Source organism: Dipodomys merriami, unplaced genomic scaffold (assembly GCF_024711535.1).
Source record: "Dipodomys merriami isolate MVZ:Mamm:240054 unplaced genomic scaffold, mDipMer1.0.p SCAF_4, whole genome shotgun sequence".
Taxonomy (NCBI): Eukaryota; Metazoa; Chordata; class Mammalia; order Rodentia; family Heteromyidae; genus Dipodomys; species Dipodomys merriami.
The window spans coordinates 86,498,904-86,518,176 of NW_027205603.1; the positions used below are offsets into that span (position 1 = coordinate 86,498,904).

Consider the following 19,273-nt stretch of genomic DNA (forward strand, 5'->3'; position numbering starts at 1 on the left):
TATGATTAAGCCTCAGGTCTTCCATGTAGAGTTTGGAGACAGAGGGTGAAATTGACATTCTAGGATGGTGAATTACGCCTGACCGGTTTCCCAGTTATACTAGAAATCACTTGACATTTCAAGTTATATTACTAAGAGATTTGAACATACCAAAAGAACAGGCAGCCAGAAGTATACCCTAGTTTCAGTAAGGTACTTTGCTCTCATTGCTCCTTCTTGACTGCATATGAAGCCAAAGAAGAGACTTGATCCTTAGCTTCTAACCACAGTCCAGTTGCCAGTTGGTCTCTTGTCCTCAATACAGAAAGCCAGGGACTCATTGCTTTGGCATGGATGCATTGGCACTCAAGGCAGATACCCATGTGGTAGGTTTTTATTACTTTGATGGAGACCCTCAGCACCCTTTTGCCATCTTGTGTGTTTGATTTGGCCCTGAGTGAAGTCACAGGCTCAGAAGGGCCTGTCTGTCTGACTCCATCTTCTCTATCTGTAGTCTGTATATCACCGAGTCAGGAAGTGGCTCAGGGACAAGTGTTCCAGGGGCACCCCCACAATCACCCGTGTTGGCCATAGGCCTAATGTTTCCTTCCTTAGTTTTCTCCAAGTCCACATTCAACTTCTAGTCTAGGGATTTTTCCCAGCTCAAGGTTTAGAAACCTGTCCCTACCTGCAGCTGGCTCCAGTTGATCTTGGCTTGATTGTTTACCACAGTCTCTACTTGACCTTGTCTATGGACTTCAGATTATTGATGCCCTCTGGTGGAGTTCAAATCTTGAGGATTCACACAAGTGTTTCTATGTTTGTGAAATTCTATGCCCTCACAGCCCATGAGCCTTTCCTGAAACCCACTTCTCTACTAAGGTTGCTTGTTGAGCTCACAATCTATTTGTCTCAGCTCCCTATCTCTAGGGTCCTGTGATTTCAAGTCTATGTCTTGTTGAAATATCCTCAATAGGCTAGACCGAAGGACCCTGGGGATCCTTAGAACCCCTAACCTGAGATTCTCACAGATGAAATTATAATAACTCTTGGTTTTGATGGAGGATTTTTATAGATGACAGAGGTGTTGTCACTTGGACATGAAATAGTCCCTTCCCCAAAGGCTTGTATATTGAAAACTTGGGTCCCCAATGCAATAATCAGATGTGGAGGTCTTTGGGAAATGACTGGATTGTGAAGATGCTGACATTACTAATGTATTAATCCACTCATGAATTCAAAATAGAATAGGTGTTTGGGAGGTAGTAGAGTTTGTGGAGATGATACCTGATTAGAGAACGTAGGTCACAGAGGGGCATGCTTTGGAGGGTTATATCTTCATCCTGGCCTTTCATTTCTTTGGATCTGTTTGTTTCCCGGCCACCATCAGGTGAGCAGCCGCCTCTGCCACTACCATCTGCCATCATGATATCCTGCCTTGCCTCAGGCTCAGAACAGAAACCTTTGAGTCTCTGAGCAGAAGTTGTTTTTTATTTTAATGTCAGGTACTTCATTACCTTTGGTGAGAGAAAGTACCACAGAAAATTGGTACTGAGAAATGAGGAGGTTGTGAGTGTCTGGTGGTGAGGTTCAGAAGATTTGGAACTGGATTGTGGAAGGAAGCTAGAAATATTAGGAGAAGCAGAAGAGAACACACAGAGCCTAACAATGATTACAGTCAGAGTAATGGTCTTGCTGTCTTATGGCATGAGCGGAAAGGTACCAGACAGTCTTCCCAGGAAGACTGTCTATAATAGTAGCTCACCTATTCATTAATTTTCCATTTGTTCCTTTACTATGATGGGCTTAAACCCCCTCCAGAGCTATTCCTTGGTCTGGATAACGTTTGTCCCAGGTCCTAGCAAGTGGTTTCCTCCTTCACATTACTTAGAGCTAACCTTTAGCATCCTCCGAAAGCCTTCTTTGGCAACTCCAGTTAAATGGCCCTTCAGTCTTTATTCTGACAATTGTAGTTAAGTTTCATTACTGCATCTACTACTCCTATATGAAGTTAGATTATTTATGCATTGCTTTGTATGAATACTCTCTTAGTACTCCCAAACTAGGATGTTAGCTCTATGAAGGAAAGACTTTTTGCTGGATTTTTCTGGAGCATAGGACAACATAAGAACATTACAGGTGCTAACTAGCCACTGCTCTGATGAACACACAGGTATTATGAATGAGATGTACAAGATGCCACGTCAAAAAATGAACTTTACAATTTAGGTGGGGGTGGGAGGGGAGAGTGGGGGGTGGCAGGTAGGGGGGTATAGCTGGGGAGGTGGGAGGGAAGGGATGGTAGGGGAAAAACAAAGGAGGAGGCAACAATGCTGGATTAGAAATGAACTCATTACCTTGCTCGTGTAACTGTAACCCCTTTGCATAGTATTTTCACAATAAAAACTTAATTTTAAAAAAAAGAAAATTTCAAGAGGTCACAATGTAAAAAATTTGTCATTTGGCCTGATACAAGAAAAGTGTTAAAAATGACAGCTGTTCTTTAGTGTCTGATTTTATTGTCTTTGTTTATGTTTCTTATTTTAATTCAGTTATGAATCTCTCAAAATCAGAAACTAGGTCATAATTATCTGTAATTCCCAACATATTCTGGATACAAGTGGGGATCAATGGCTAATAGACACATGAAGAAATGCTCAGCATCTCTGGCCATAAAAGAAATGCAAATCAAAACAACACTGACATTCAACCTCACCCCAGTTAGAATGACCATCTTTAAGAAAGTAAACAATAACAAATGCTGGCAAGGATGTGGCTAAAAGGAAACTCTGATACACTGTTGGTGGGAATGTAATCTTGTTCAATCACTCTGGAAAGCAGCATGGTAGTTTCTCAAATAAAACTAAACATAGAGCTATCCCATGACCCAGCAATACTACTTCTGGTCATTTATCTAATAGAACACAAACATGGTTGCAGTAAAGCCACCAGCACAACCATATTCCTTGCATCACTATTCACCATAGCCAAGATGATTAGCCTAGATGCCCTCAGATGATGAATGGATCAAAAACATGTTAAATACATATGTGTGTGCGCACACACACACACACACTCACACACATGGAATTTTACTAATTCATTAGAAAGTATGATATTGGATAATTTCTAAGGAAATAGAATGACTCAGAAAAAATTGTATTAAGTGAAGTAAGCCAGACCCAGAGAAACAAAGGTTGCCTAGTTTCCCTCATTTGTGGTAGATAGAATGTACATATAAATCTATATGTGCTGGGTATGCAAGTGGTTATAAATGAATTCACTGAAGTATAGTAGACTGTATGGAGAGCTTAACTAGTATAATTTTTTTAGAAAGGCCAGGTAAAAAGCCCAGCAAATCAACCCCAGGAAATGTGTGCATCAAAAGGATAGCACCAAGGGGAGAGGGGTAGACAAGTGAAGGGGGCGGGCAGGGGAAGAAAGCATTCAAGAATTCAGTGTATATACCACAAAATTAAGGAAAGGAAAGGGAGGTGAGAATGTTGAAGGGGGTGACACTGACTAAGATGCATAAACTGTTTTGGTATATGGCCCTTCCTTTGTACAAGTACTTAAAGATAATAACAAGTTAGCAAAAGAGAGGGGATTAGTGTTTGCAATCAAAAAGAACCTTCTATTACATCCTTAACTGAGCGCATTCAAAGACAATGAAACCATTCTTGTTCTAAAAAAAATTAAACCTTTTTATTAGTATATTTATTTTATATATAAAAGAAATTAAAAAAAAGAAACACAACGAAAATGCTTTTATGGCAAATCAGATTTGTCGGTGTTTTCAGGTTGGGGTCCAGGCTCTGGTCCACTTGGGGTCAACAAAGTCCGTCGGTTGTAATGGCCCTTGATGATGCCTGTGTTGTTGTTCTCATTGAGTAGCTGCTTCTGCCTTTGCCTATTGAGGGACTGGACGAGGCCCAGGACGACGGCAGCCAGGGAGTACTGCCCAGGCAGTCTTCTTGGGGGCAAGATGAATGGGTTGGGTTGGACTCTTCCCAGGAGAAAGTATGTTTTGATTTTTCCTTCCTGCTCACTGATACCCTTCACGTAGATCTCCCCTCGGTAGTCAAAGGCAAAGCCTTGATCTTTCAGGATCAGGTATGTCTCCTCTGGGACTTGGATCCGGCCGCTCACTCCTGTGCTGTCCATTCGGCTCGCCAGGTTTACGGTTTTACCCCAAATGTCGTACTGTGGCTTCTTAGCGCCAATCACACCAGCTACCACTGAGCCGTGACTGATTCCTATAAGTGAACAGAGGAGGAAGAGATCAGGGAGGTGAGAGGGTTAGCCTGGTGTCTTGACCTACTAGGAGTTCATGTGTGTGAACTTTCTAGGTGACTTGGATTTTGCCTCCTTTACTTATTTGATGTGTGTCCGGAGCCAGTTACTTAAGCTATTTAGATCTCTCTTTTTCTTTTTCTTTTTCTTTTTTTCAGTTGTGGGCTTGAATACTGGACCTGGGCACTGTCCCTCAGCTATTAGCTCAAGGCTAGTGCTCTACCACTTGAGCCACAATGCCACTTCCAGCCTTTTCTGCTTATGTAGTGCTGAGGAATTGATCCCAGAACCTCATACATGCAAAGCAAGCACTCTACCACTGAGCCACCTTCCCAGCCCATAGACCTCACCTTTCTTACATGAAGTAGATAATGATTGGCATAGTGCCTAATAACCAGAGGGAGCTCGACACAATACCATCAGCATTATTTCCATATTCACACTGGCTTATCCCAGTCCACGTAGGGAGTAAAGCCCTGACCAGGATCTGCTGCTTCCACTGACCCAGTGCTTGGACAGCTTAGGCAGACATCATCCTTTTGTATTTCCATCCATGTCTTCAGCAGCAGTCTCTCAGTCCATGGTGAGGGTTCTGAATGTCCCCCTTGTCCATGTGAAGCCTGCGATTCCCACTGCTGCAGGAGGGCCCAGATCTTTCTGGGAGGTACCCTCTGATCTAGTTCCAGCCTTCCAGGGCTTAAGTACAGTGCTTCCTGGAAACTTCCAGAAAGTTTCCAATTTGATTTTTGCCTAGCTTGCCACTAGTACCATACTTGCCTCTTCCTTTCCCTGCATAGTGCCGTACTTCTCCGTTACTTACCTTACTTGCCACCACATCCACTGGGCTCCTTAGTCCTGCCTTTGTTCCCGCATGGGCTCTGATTTCTCCCAAGCCCATAGATTTTGGCAAACCCACTTTATTTTCAACACTGGAGTTTAAACTCAGGGCTTCGTGCTTGTTAGTCAGGAGCTCAGCTACCGAGTCCCATGTCTAGCTCTTTTTGCACACATTGTCTTGAGATAGGATCTCAGTTTTGGCTAGGGGGTGGTGCATGGACTATGGTAGGCCTATTTTATACCCTCTGATGTAGAGGGGGCATGGCACCATGTCCAACTTCTTTTATTGAGATGGAGTCTCAAGGAATTTTCTGTGCAATCTGGTTTGGACCCATTTACATAGCTGAGATCACAGGTACATGCCACAACATGTAGGATTTGGTTGAGAAGGAGACTCAAACCATGATCCTCCTGATCTCATCCTTCCACGTAGCTAGGATTATAGACATGATCCAGCAGTGATCTGTCATTGGCCAGCTGGCTAGTGAATGCTTTCAAACATAGTTTCAATGTCTTCTCTTTAAGAAACAGAAACCTCCCTTCTAGACACAATAGCCTTTCACTGAATGTGTCAGCAAGCATATCTGTCTCCTTTAATGGATTTAGATTTTTAAAAATCATTTTATAAACATTTACTGGGCACCTGCTCTGTGTGGGATATGGTGGGAAGGTAGAGAGATATAAGCGGGCACTCATAGGGCTTGCTTTGTACTGTAAGGGAAAATAAAACAATAAAAATAGATAATCTAGTACCAGCAAGTAAATGCAAAATCAACAAAGGTATAAGGATAGAGAAAGCTGTGGAGTGCACTTGGAAAGAAGGAAGTTAAGAAAGGCTTTTGAACAGAAATTTGAGTAAAGCCATAGGATTAGCCCTGTGGGCACATGCCCACGTGTGCCCGCACACACATACATTCAGTAGAAGGTATGGGAATCACAATGGTGGATACACTTTGAGAACCATTGTCCCATTTGATTCTCATAAGGTAGGGGGGCAGAGGAGGTGATAAGTAACCTCCCAATCTACACAGAAGGACATTTGAAGCCCAGAGAATTTAAATGTCTCACATGTAGCCATAGTGCTGGTTAGAGCAGACATGTGACACAGGTTGACATGTTCTAGCTAGTTGAGAAATATATTTTCTGAGCTCTGACAGCAGTGAAACAATTCTGGTCATTGAATACCATGCCAAAGTTAGACTGGACCCCACATTTTTGGAATGGACTTAGAATGTCTCTCTCTTCAGGATTAAAGGTCTCTTTTTACTCCTGGCTCAATAATGTAGTCCATTGTTGGAGAATGAATATACAAGGTTGAAGAAGACATAGAAACAAGCCTGGAAAACCTCATCCATAGATCAAAATCATGATCTATAATTTGTTTTATCCCAAAGAGCAAAAGCAGATGGCATTTATCAGCTCTAACAAGTCAGCTATTAGTATATATTGACATTTTTCTTAAAATGCGCTAAAGGAGAACCTGTTGAAATTAAATAGCAAGTCAGCCAGAGGACGTCTATAGTATAGAGACAGCAGCAAATGTTATTTTAAATGCTTCTTGGCAGCCAGAATGTTATTCATCTCTGAGCCAGGAAGCTGGGAGCTGCTACGGACATGACTCTTTGGCTGTGTGTTATTTGGATAGTTATTTTCCTTTTCTGGGCCTGAATTTACTTATCTACAAAAAAAATGTGGACTTGAGCAGAAGGTTTCAGATTAGGTTTTCTGAGGTTCTAAGAAACTCAGCAGAGACAGAAACAGAATTGGGAAATTATGCAAATCACAAGAGATGTTAAATTGCCATGATTCCTGTGTTGCTACTTTGCACAAAGCATCTCTAAGGTTGATATAGTGAGCTGAATGGATAAAAAAATGTTCTGTAAGGCTCTCTGCTTGTTACTAGCTATACCTGACATCCTCAGGAATGGAATCCCCCTTTGGCCTGAGGTCATTGTCCAGAGTAACCTAAGAATAATACATTGACTTACCAGCGATGATGATCATGGAAGTCAGAATTAAATAATTCTTGGGTTGTCAGTGACCTCTGCATGGGTACACAGGATACTAGACAAGGATCTTGGGAGAGATGCTAGCCACAGTCTAGGGTTTGCTTTGTATTTGCACACTCACGCCAGACTTCTGTTCTTGCTTCTAGTTTCATGATTGAGCAGAAGCTCAGCAAGGCCTGAGCTGAAAAATCTTCCCTGGTTTGATGCCCAAGACATGGGAGGGGCTGCAGAAGCAGAGATAATCGCTCTGTGGAGTTTCTCTTCCAGCCCCTACTTACCAATCCGAAGTTCAAAGTTGTTAAATGAATGCTTGTTGATCTCCTGTATGCTTTCAGTGAGGGCGAGAGAGAAATCAGCCAGGGCACACAAATGTTCCCATTTGTCTTCACATTGCTGCAGCCATGAGAGAGACATGGTCAATCCTTCATGACCAATATTGGCATGTCTGTACTCAGAGCTTTCCATCCTAATCCCTCCTATACTTCCTTTAGAAGAAAATATCTGAGGCTTGAGCCTCTGTAAACCAAAGCTATCAGTACCCTAGATTCTGGGGACACAGGAGATTTACTTCAGAGGGTAGTGTGTGGGGCTCACATCCTTCTTCCACAGCTGTTCTTACCTACTGAGGTTGATGCATTGTGAATTCCTGTGTACACTCACTGGTGTGGTGGTGGTGGTGGTGGTGGTGGTGGTGGTGGGGTGTGTGTGTGTGTGTGTGTGTATGTGGGCATATATGTGTATATATACGTGTGATCTTCTGCTTGCACATGTATGTTTTTCCAGTCTAGGAGCTGTGTCTGATTTCTTTTGAAGTATTCATAGTGTTCATTCAAGGGATGTTTCATGTATACATCTGCTCATGGAACTCCCAAGAGAAACCTTTGTACCCCTCTGAACCAACCTGTTTCTAAATCTATAAAATGGGGAAGTGTTTTGTCAAGAGGATTGTGGGAGATGAACAAAGTCCAGAAGGATGGACAAATGCAGTCATGATATGCACGGGACCTAAGTGAAAACATACCTGGTAACTTGAGGGGATGGGTGGACAGATAAGGGGAGATGGATGGGGCGGATAACATTGATCAAGATGCATTGTCCTAATGAACCAATTAAAATGAAAACCCCTTCAGACAATTACTTAAAGATCGTTAAAAAAAGAAAATAAAAAACAGGACTCATAAAATGACTGAGAAAAGAAAGATACAGAGCAAAACCTCGAAGGGGCTTAGCAATCTCTACAACTAAATCTTCATGGGAGTATATTTCTTTGCTCAGATCTTTGTGAGTAATGAAGTACAGTAAGCAGCCCAGAAGCTTCTCAACAAAGCAGTATTAGTTCACGCAGAAGCCTTCTCCTCCTGGGGACAGCACTACATCCCCTGACTGTCACAGCCCAGGTCTGCCGAGCTCTTCACTGCCTCCAGGTCTCCTTGTGATGGGGCCTTTGCCATCTCTAGCCACGTGACAACAGAAGAGTCCCTGCATAGGTGTGGCTGAGGGCAAGAGACTTGTACCTGTTTTTCAGGGGACAGGCCTGACACGGCCATGTAGGTGCTGCCAATGGTCTTGATCTTCTCAATGTCTTGAAACCGGTCTTCTCCAAGCAGCTGAAATACATCCAGGAAAATAGTTAGTCCTGGTGTTTATCTCTCCAGGAAAATAGGCCCCTGGCTCATCATGCAAAAAAAAGAAACCCAACCAAACAACCCAGCTAACCCTAAGGCATCCGTGACCTGCTACTTTTTTCTGTGGTCAGGCATTGAGTCAACATGCGTTTGCCACAAGCCTGGATGGGTATGATGGACACCCTTGAAAAAGTGTGTTGCTGTGCATCTTTGAAATAAGGCTACTTGATTAGCTTCAGAAAGCAATCACAAATATTCCAACCAGTTCAACAAGTAACTCTGGCTTTCTTTTCTTCATGCATTTAGACTCTTGCTGCTTGCACACTTCCCTCTGGCACCCTAGCCTGAGCCATTATCAGCTTTCAGGCTGGGCATGCTCCTACCTCTGCTCCTAGCACGGTAGCTAGAACAATGCCACTGACAAGTGAGTCAGACCAAGTCCTTGTTTTATGCAGAGTCCTCTCATAATATCCAGTTCCACGGAGAGTCCATCTGCAAGGCTCACTCTGACCTGTCTCCTCTCCTTTTGTCTCCCCTGTTCACTGTTGCAGCCACACTGACAAAAGAGCTTTTCTCCTGGGAGAGCCAGCCTTTAGTTAGCAGAAAGTGGACAAGATCTAGTTGTGACGTGGCAGAGGGAAGAATATGGACAGATGAAGCCACCCAAGATCTTTCACAGCCCAGGTCCTTGAACAGCTGAAGGGCCATACTTGACCCATGGTATCTGAGGACCTGTATACCTTGCATAGAATCTCAGTGAGGACTGGAGTAGCTTCACATTGGTTCAAGATATACAAATAGTGTACATGTACAAACTTAGCCACAAAATGAGAAGAATTCCATAATTGGAATTGGTAGACCTGGAGAATATAATATTAAGGTAAATAGACCAGGTACATAAAGCGACAAATATAGAGTCTTATTTATGTGCAGAGCCTAAAGACTATCTAATTCAGAAGCAGAGAGTAGAATGGTCCTGTCAGGGGCTAAGGAGTGAGTGAGCAGTACATCTGGAGGTCTTTGTCAGAGAGTATACTGTAACTAGATGTCTGGTAAGAAGCCCCTTTCTTGTTCATATTTTGGTCAGATGGGAGAAATAAATTCTGTAGATCTTTTGTGCACCCTGGTAACTAGAGTGTATAATAATGTATTATGTACTTGACAATTGCTATGAGACTAGAGTTTAGATATTTTTCATCATAAAAAATGGTAAGAATGTGAAATGATGAGTATATTAACCCGTTTGATTTAGTCATTCTACAATGGGCACATTCATCAAAATGTCAATTCGCTCAGGTGATAACTGCAATTGCAATAAATTAATCAACAATATATGCCTGCATTTATAATGCAGCCAAGGATTCTGTAAGTGTAAAAAGCAAAGGTCACCCTCACAGTAAACAATATGATGCTGTGCCAACAATGATGCACATTTGGAATTGCAAATTTGAGAGGCTTCGATTTACCTCGTCAAAGTCAGCAATGATCTCATTCAGCAAGCGCAGGCATTCCACACCCTGGTTATTCATTTCAGTCTGAGAGTAAAAGTCTGCAAATCCTGGAATGGAGGCAAACATCACTCCGACTGCATCATAGGATTGAGAATACAGCTCCTGGACAGAGAGACAAAAGAGCAAGCCAGAATGACATCAGTGGTTAGCTTCTGCCATGATGCTTCCTGCACACACGTTCGTACTAGCAGACGTATGTTTGTGTACCTGGGCACACATGCACAGGTGTCCAGTGAGAGGGTGAAAATGGGACTCAGACACCATTAGGTCAACACTCTATGTCTTAGCATGTTCAGGCTGCTGTAAGGACATGCCTTAGACTGGATTGTTATAAACAATTATTTTTCATATTCCTAGATGCTGGGAAACCTAATACCAAAGCACTGGCAAATTCAGTGTCTGGTAAGAAACTACTTTTTTGCTCATCGATGACACTTTCTAGCTGTCTCCCCACATGGCTAGGATGGGCAAGGCTGCTCTGCAGGGTCTCTTTTAGAAAGGCTCTGGTCCCATTTTTACAGCTTGCCGCTGAAGTGTTCCACAAAAGGCAAATGTGTTGAAGACTGGGTCCCTGATGTTGGATTCAATGATTGAGAGATAACTGAGCCACAGACTTACTCCTCCACTTTTTCATCAGAGAATTAATCTGATGGGTTTCTACTATGATAGAATCATGGAGAGATAGCAGAAAGTAGGATGTGGCCTAGTGGGAGGAGGGAGATTATTGAGAGTATGTCCTGCAAAGATTTCCCTGGCCCCCAGCTCTTTCCCTTCTTTCTATTTCCTGGCAGCCATGATGTGAGCGGCTCTGCTCTATCCCATTCTTCCGCCAGGGTGCTCGACCTCCTCACCACAGGTCCTGACGCAATGGGCTCAAATCTCTGAAATCATGAGCCCAGACAAATGCTCCTTTAAACTCATTTCTCTTCAGTGTTTGTCCCAGTGGTTAAAAAGCTAACTAACATACCTAGTCATGAGGGCTTGGCCCTTGTGGCACCACCACCTTCCAAAGGCTGTGCCTTCTAATACTACCATGTGAAGGGTGAGGATTTCAACACAGGGGTTTTGAAGGGGCTTACCTATTTGATTCATTGCACTGTGATCATGGCATTTGTATGGGTTGGGACCACCAAAGATAGATGGTTTCATCTCATCTGACGCTGACTTCTGAATTCTAACTCATTTGTCCTCCTTCACCTCCTTTTTCTGTTTCCAATGGCTGATGCCAGTCTTTACCGCTCTTCTTAATTTGTCCCTCCACTTTTTCCCTCTGGGCAGATGACCTTACTCTGCATCACTGAGAACACTGTTGCTCTGGGGGGTGCCTCACCTCTGCTCTAAGCACATATGCCATGCGCATGCCTACAGTCACATGCATTTTCATCCTTTTCCCTCCAACTCCACATCCTGTGTTCTCCCTTATGCAGAAAGTCTGCTTCTAATGGTGCGCTTGATCCCCTTTAGCAATGTCCTTCCTCGGCAATCCTTTTCTTTCTTTCTTTTTCCTTTCTCTGGTCCAAGAATCTCTCCTCCTCCTCCACTATATGTCTCTTTTAAGAGAAAGAGACACATGTCCTAAATCTACAGACACTTGTGTCTATCAACCATCCTCTTCCTCCTCGTTTCCTACCTTATCACGCTAGATTTCTCTACTACCTTTATCATTCCCATCTCAGGCTGGGATGAACAAATAGAGATAAGATCAGTCTATAAAACCAAAGCACACATGCCAGTTCATATTTAACTGGCCACCCTTGACTCTTGGCATATTGTTTACTCAGGGTCTTGATTCTCTTGATGTACTATGCTTGAGCAAGTTACTTTATTTTCTTATGCCTTCTCCCTCCAGGGATGTTTATTGCTTTTCTTCCATGTTTAATGTTGATGATTGCTATGGTTTTGACCTTGACCCTCTTATACAAATATCTGGTACATCTCAGCCTTCTCACCCACCATGTATGGCAGTTTCTAAATTTATATCTTCAGGTCAGTTTCCTTTGGGTTTTGAGCTTCCATGCCTCATGCTGGGCTATTCTTACACAATCCTCAGAAGGGATTGGAGAAAAACAAAGGAGGGGAGTAATAATGCTCGACAAGAAATGTACTCATTTCCTTACTCATGTAACTGTAACCCCTCTGTACATCATGTTTAAAATAAAAAATAAAATAAAATAAAATAAAACAAACCTACTGCATCTTCTCCCTAGCTGACCTGTGTCTGATCTTTAGTTCTCTAAGGCAAATTATCTAACTTACACAACCTCAGAATCACCTTTGGCTCTTCATCAGGCCCAACTTCAATACATTATCAAGTTCTTCTGGGTTTGTTTTAGTCTCCTTAACATTAAGTAATTTCTATTATTTTTTTAAAACCTGGCCCTTCCCAGTTTCTTCCTTGACTACTGATATGAGAGCCTCCGACTTCCAGCCGTGTCTTAATTAAAGGCATAACCTATATGGCAAACACACTTACTTTTTCAAAGACATGAAAGATTGTAACTAGGTACCTTTCATTCTAAAAATCCTGCAATGGGGCACTCTTGCAGGATGAAGTGCAATGCCACAGTATGGCATTGTATCTATGGCCTCACTTCTACCTGCCTTTTTAAAAAAATATTTTATTTTGTTGTAAAGATGCTGTACAGAGGGGTTACAGCTACATAAGTAAGGTTATAAGTACATTTCTTGTCAAGCATTGCTACCCCATTCTTCATTTTTCTACCACTACCTTCCCCCTCTATTCTTCCCCAACCTCCCCACCCTGAAGTTGTAAAGTTCATTTCCAACATGGTGTCTTGTGAGTATCATTGTTGCAATGGGTCATCCTGTGTCCTTGTTTCGCCATTTTGTTATTCCCCTTCCCTCCCCCAAATCAGATAAACATATGTACAAGATGCATGGTAGCAGAATAACAGTGACTACAGGGGATAAACCAAAGGGAAAAATAAAATAAATAAATAAATAAATAAAAAGAACAAAAGAACTTGATATAGTACATTGATGACAAGTTCAACAACAACAACAAAAGACCTCTTGTTTCCATATCTTGAGTTCATTTCGATTAGCATCATTTTATATAGTCATATTTACATAACTATTGAGCTATTATGATCCTCTGCTGGGACAACCCTAGACATATAGTAATTATTACAAATGAGGGAAATAATGGAACCCATGTTTCTTTGGGTCTGGCTTACTTCACTTCATATGATTTTTTCCAAGTCTTTCCATTTCCTTACGAGTGGGGCGATGTCATTCTTTTTGATGGAAGCACAGAATAGAATTCTATTGTCTCTAATTCCTCAAGTTGGATCTTGGGCTCCAGAAATACACACCCACTTCTGTAACAGAGGCTGCAGGCTCCCTGATTGCTACCCTCTCCCGCCCAAGATTCAGTTGTTACAACTTTTGCTTCTTCACATAGAGTTTTACCCTGGACAGCAGAGGGTACTCTGCTCAAATGAGCAGCATCCTGAGGTACCAGGAAATCAGTGCCCCTCAACTGCAGCCATCAGTGACTAGAAATGTTGTATAGCACCCAGCTACTTTGCTCCTTTGAGCCAAGGAATGGTGAGGCATGCTTTTGAAACATTTCCTACAATTCCTCTGTGAGCTCAACCTCCAGATGGACACAGTGTAGACAACTGATATGATGACACCTTGTTTATCAATTGGTTTTCTTTCCACTTGCGTACATACCTAGACTTCCTAATGTTCACAACCATCACCATCCTCCCAAACTCAGCCTCCCAAGTAGCTAGGATTGCAGGTGTGGCCCACCGCACTCAGCTTTAGAAGATCTCCTCTCATGGATCTCCTGTCTATCACTCCTGATGACCATCTACTGGGTGCTGGAGGACAGAGAAGGTCACTGAAATAGTCAAGGAAGATCAACCCTCCCCTCATTCTGGGCAAAGCAGGGAGAGGAGGATGAGGGGGATGGAAGCTCAGATGGAAGATCTCCAGCCCACCCACCTATCCCTCCGGAGATGGTTTCTTTATTTGATTCACTCTAATTAACTACTTTGAGAGTGCCATCTGTCTCTTGCTATTTCAGGCTTAAAGAAGCTAAAAACACATTGTAAACTAGGGAGGGATGGGTGAATATAGAAAGGCTATTATTGTGTCATTGCCATTTTTCTTGATGGAAAATGAAATGACAGTGTGGACTTTATAGAGGATTTTGAACATTTGCATCCACCCTCCATATACTTCGCATGTCAATGTGAGCATTTTGGTCTCCTCTTTGCTCACAGAAATGCAATCTGATCTTTTATTGGTACAGACCTGTTTGATTCAAAGTCCTCTGCTTCTTATAACCTTCTCTGCAAGGGAAAAAAACTATAACTGAGATCTGTTAGCTTTACAGATATCCTTTAATTTCATTCAAGTCTCTGCTTATATAATAGTATCTCTAGAACACCTTCCTTGTGTCTGTTGTGGTTGGAATGTGCCTCCCAAGATTCATATGCTGAAACTTAATCATAACTTACTATGACATCTTTAGATGAAGAAGCCACAAGAACTCTCATAAATAAGATTAGAACCTTTAGGGAGGTGATGAGCCAATGTCTTCCTTTTCTTCTCTTCTGCCAAGTAAGAATTCAGCACTGAACATCTTGGAAGCAGAGATTTGATCTCACCAGATACCAGACCTGCTGGTAACTTGACCTTGAACTCCTCAGCCTTCTGAAGTATGAGGAAAACCATATTCTTTGCTTTCTAAATAAGCCAGTCTTAGTTATTTTGTCCTAATAGCACTAACAGAGTAAGCTGTTAAGTTTCCATCGTTCAGCTTATTGTTCTTGCCATCCGATAATTTATCATGACTTGCACTATTTTGTATATTTGTTTTGCCATCTATCTTCTTATAACAATCATTGCTTCATGATCACAAAGACGTTTCCTAATCTCTTCTTTGTTTAAATTCAATTCTCGAGAATGACACAAGCACATAATTGTCCTTGATGAATACATGCTGAATGAATGGATGAGAGCAGGCGGGACTCTTATTAGGAAGGAGCAGATAAAAACAATAATAGCTCACATTCCTTAAAGATTATAGTAACTAACAAGCAGTGTACTCTCCACAGTTGCCAAGCTCCATGAAAGGGCTTTAGGTACACAGGCTCATGTGGGTGTAATCAGGTGAGCTGGGAGGCTTGTGCTGTTGGTGAGGAACCACGGAGTCCAGAAGGCTCATCCCTTGTACACAGTTACAGACGTGGCAGGAGGAAGCAGAACCAGAGCTATGCTTGCTTTGGAGCATACCTATAGCTTTTCTGTATTGAAGCTCCTTGGCACTGGGTTTCTCTGGATACAAGAAGTGCTGTTCTTCCCCAGTGTAGCTTTCACAGGAACTCAATAAGGTCAGTATTGTGTCTACTACTAATCAGATGAGGAAATGGACAGAGAGGTCTGGTAACCTGCTGTAGACAATAAATGACTTAGTACAGAGGTGGAACTCCCCACTATGTGGGACAGCTACTATGGCTGGTGTCCTTCTGCAGTGATACCAGAGCCAGCTGTGTGACACTGAGGATTTACTTAGGGGCACAGCACCCACTGGATCGGGGGATCACTGCTCCCCTTCTTTGCACGTACGTAGAGTGAGGGAGAGTGGAGAACACCTGTGGCCATGGAGGCACACATGTCTAGATTTGAATGTCAGCTGACTCACTGGCTTTGTGAACTTCAGCAACTTCTTCTTTTCCGGGTCCCAGCCTCAGTTTCCTATTCTGTGAATTGGGGATCATAATTCGTATCTCCTTATTTCTTGTGGAATATAGTTCCAAGTCTCACAATATCCTTCAAGGCTTGTCAGTTGGTGGCTAGATACGCCCCCATCAAATGGTAAGGTCATTTTCACTCCGAATCAGCAGATGTCCTGAAGCCTTGCACTCCTATCTTTGACTAGTTGGAGGTGAGTCTGAAATACTCCACCTTCTTCCCTGATTAACCTCTGGATGCTAAAAGAATGGATCCATTTAGAGCCATTTTCCAGATGAGGAAACTGAGGCTTAGGGAAGTTAACTAACATGCCTCAGGTCACACAGCTGGTAAAGGGCAGAGCTGGGGAACTCACACGTCTTTGGCTCAGTAGCTTGGGCTTCTCCCACCACATCACCTGCCCTCCCTTGAAGGGCCTTAAGAGGGGAAAAAAGAGAGGCTTGCAGGCCTGGTGTCTGTGATGCCTGTGTCCTAGCACTCACCACATTATTGAGTGCTATACTCATGCTCTACTAGTGCCTATGGGAACCTGGAGCTTACCTCTTCCTTTCTATTTTCATGGCCACCATCCTACAACTCACCAGAGGCTTGTCTGGGCTATTTTAGGGTCTGTAACTGACTTCTGGTCTTGTGAACTTCCTCTTCATTATTCCTATTCATTAGCTGCTCTACCAGCAGCTAATTAATTAGGCTATGCTTGAAATGTTCTCAGTGCTCTGATTCCTCTTAAATGTATTCCCAAGCCTGCTTACTGCCTTAAGACTTGATTAACAGGCCCTGCCACAATTTCTGCCCCCATCACTTGACATTACTCTTGTAGTGGGTCAATAGTGTTTTATTAAAATTCATGCCCATCAGGAACACCAGAGCATGCTCTTATGTGGAAGTGTTTTCATGTAGATATAATTTAGTTAAGATGAGTTCATACTGGATTTGGTAGGCCCTACATCTAATGACAGTTACCTTGAGAAGAGGGAAGAGAAAACCTGTCTTTACAAGGAGGGCCTTAAGAAGCTGAGAGTACAGATTAAAGTCATGTGGCCACAGGCCAAGGGGAGCTGGAAGGGCCAGTGAAGATTTCTTTCCTAGATCCCCAAGGTCATTCATGCCAAACTGCCTGTTACTGACAATGAGTGGCCCTCAGTTATAATGCAGTAAGCAACAGTGTTTGAGAGTCTACTACATGTAGGCAATATGCTTAGAATATACACACCTCCTCACCCTCCATATATATATATGTGGGGGTATATACATATATTATATATATCATACATAGATTTTATAGATATTTACTTTTATTTTATTTTGTTTTTGATGCCATTACTAGGACTTAAACTCAAGGTGGGGGCACTGTCTTTGAGCTTTTTTGTTCACTATAACCACTTGAGCCTCAGCTCTACTTTTGGCTTTTTGGTGGTTAATTGGAGATAAATGTCTCACAGACTTTCCTGAACAGGCTGGCTTTGAACTGTGATCCTCAGATCTCTGAGCAGCTAGGAGGAACACAGGTGTGAGCCATCAGTGTCTGGCCAAAAGTATTTTAAAATGTGGCAAAATATATGTAACACACAATTTACCATGTTAAGTGTATATAGCTCATGGTGTTAAATACATTCACATTATGGAGCAAATATCACCACTATCCTAGAACTTTCTTTTGCCTTCTAAATCTGAAGTTCAGTATCCTCTAATAATTTCATTCTACCCCTGTCTTCCAGGCCCTGAAAGCAATCTTCTAATTTCTATGTTTTTTAGAGGGGGGGTAGGTCATGGGGCTTGAACTCTGGGCCTGGGCACTGTCCTTCAACTTTTCAGCTCAAGGCAAGTGCTCTACCACTTCAGCCACAGGACCACTTCTGGTTTTATGGTGGTTTATTGGAGATAAAGGTCTCAGAGATTTTCCTGCCTGGGCTGGCTTTGAACTGCAATCCTCAGATCTCAACTTCCTGAGTAGCTAAAATTATAGGTGTGGACCACCAGCACCCAACAAGCATTTTTCTAATTTCTGTCTAAGAATTTGGCCCCTAGGTCTCTCACACAGGGGTATATTTGTACTTTTTGGGATGGGCTTATTTCATTTAGCATAAAGTTTGCAATACTGTGACATGTGTTAGAATTTCCTTTCTTTCTTTGGCTGGAAAATATTCAATTAATGTATATGTCATGTTTTGTCAATCCAAGCATCCTACTGGGTTTCTTCCACCTTTTTGTTAGTTTTTTCCTCCCATTTTTATTAGCATATGTTAGTTCTATAAAGGGGTTTCATTGATATATTTCCATATATAAACACAATCTACTCTAATCAAATTTGCTCTATCACTTCTTTTCATTCTCTCTCCTTGCTTCTTAAAACAATCTGAACAAGTTTCTGTTCTATGCTTATACATTTGTACAGAGTGCTTTTGCCACATTCATCCCTATTGGTACCCATAATGCTCCCTGGTGAAAATACCTCTTTGAGACCCTTTCAATTCTTTCAGGTATATATCCAGAAGTGGAATTGTTGGGGGTGTATATATACATATATATATATACATACATAAATATAGATAGTGTGTGTCTGTAGGTATGTAGGAGATATATGTATATAATGTCTATATGTGTGCATACATATACACATATATATTCACATGTATGGGTATATATACATGTGTGGATATAGTGTGTATGCATATATACATATATAGCTGTACACACTTATATACACATATGTATATACACATACACACATACATACATACATACATACATACAAACACATATAAATAATGTTTGCACTTGCAATTCAGCCTTGTAATAGATATTTTACATCTAATGAGTGAGGCTCTGGAGCCAGGAAAGACCGTGTATAGAGGTCATAGTCGACTGTAGGCTTGACTCTCACATCCCCACACAAAGACTGAGGAATTCTCCCAGATTATTGAGCAATTATTCACCCTTGTCCTCTCCATGGCTAGAGAGCCTGGGCTCACCTCATTGTCTCGATCTTTTTCCAGGAAATGGCGGGCCACGTGACTGGGTAAGATATTTCGGAGCATGTTCTCATTGTGTTCCCTTAGCTCCTTCATCTCGTTGATCTCCTCTTTAGCCTGTACTCGCCAAAGGAAGTCCAAGCGGGCTGTGTACTCCAGCTTCAGTTCATGGAAGAGAAAGAGAAGCAGTGGGTAAAGTTTTGGGGCATAGGCTTTAGGCGCCCATATCTGGGATGTAGTTAGGCTCTGGCACTTCTTATAAAGTACAGCTTGATCTTAGTGCCTTTGGGAGCATTTGCTGCCAGCAGCCAAGGGAT

The 19,273-nt window shown here is 42.2% G+C and overlaps 1 protein-coding gene across 3 annotated transcripts in view; it reads right to left on the reverse strand.

Moving 5' to 3' along the window:
* Positions 1–3,659: 3,659 nt before the first annotated feature.
* Adcy8 (adenylate cyclase 8) overlaps positions 3,660–19,273 on the reverse strand; it is a 196,252-nt gene continuing 180,638 nt past the window's right edge. For all 3 annotated transcript variants that reach the window (XM_069991418.1, XM_069991417.1, XM_069991416.1), the window contains 5 exons: positions 18,957–19,115; positions 10,210–10,356; positions 8,633–8,725; positions 7,397–7,511; positions 3,660–4,235 (listed from right to left, as the gene is read on the reverse strand). In XM_069991418.1, coding sequence (XP_069847519.1) covers positions 3,748–4,235; positions 7,397–7,511; positions 8,633–8,725; positions 10,210–10,356; positions 18,957–19,115 — 1,002 coding nt within the window. In that variant the 3' untranslated portion in view covers positions 3,660–3,747. The remainder of the gene's footprint in view (positions 4,236–7,396; positions 7,512–8,632; positions 8,726–10,209; positions 10,357–18,956; positions 19,116–19,273) is intronic.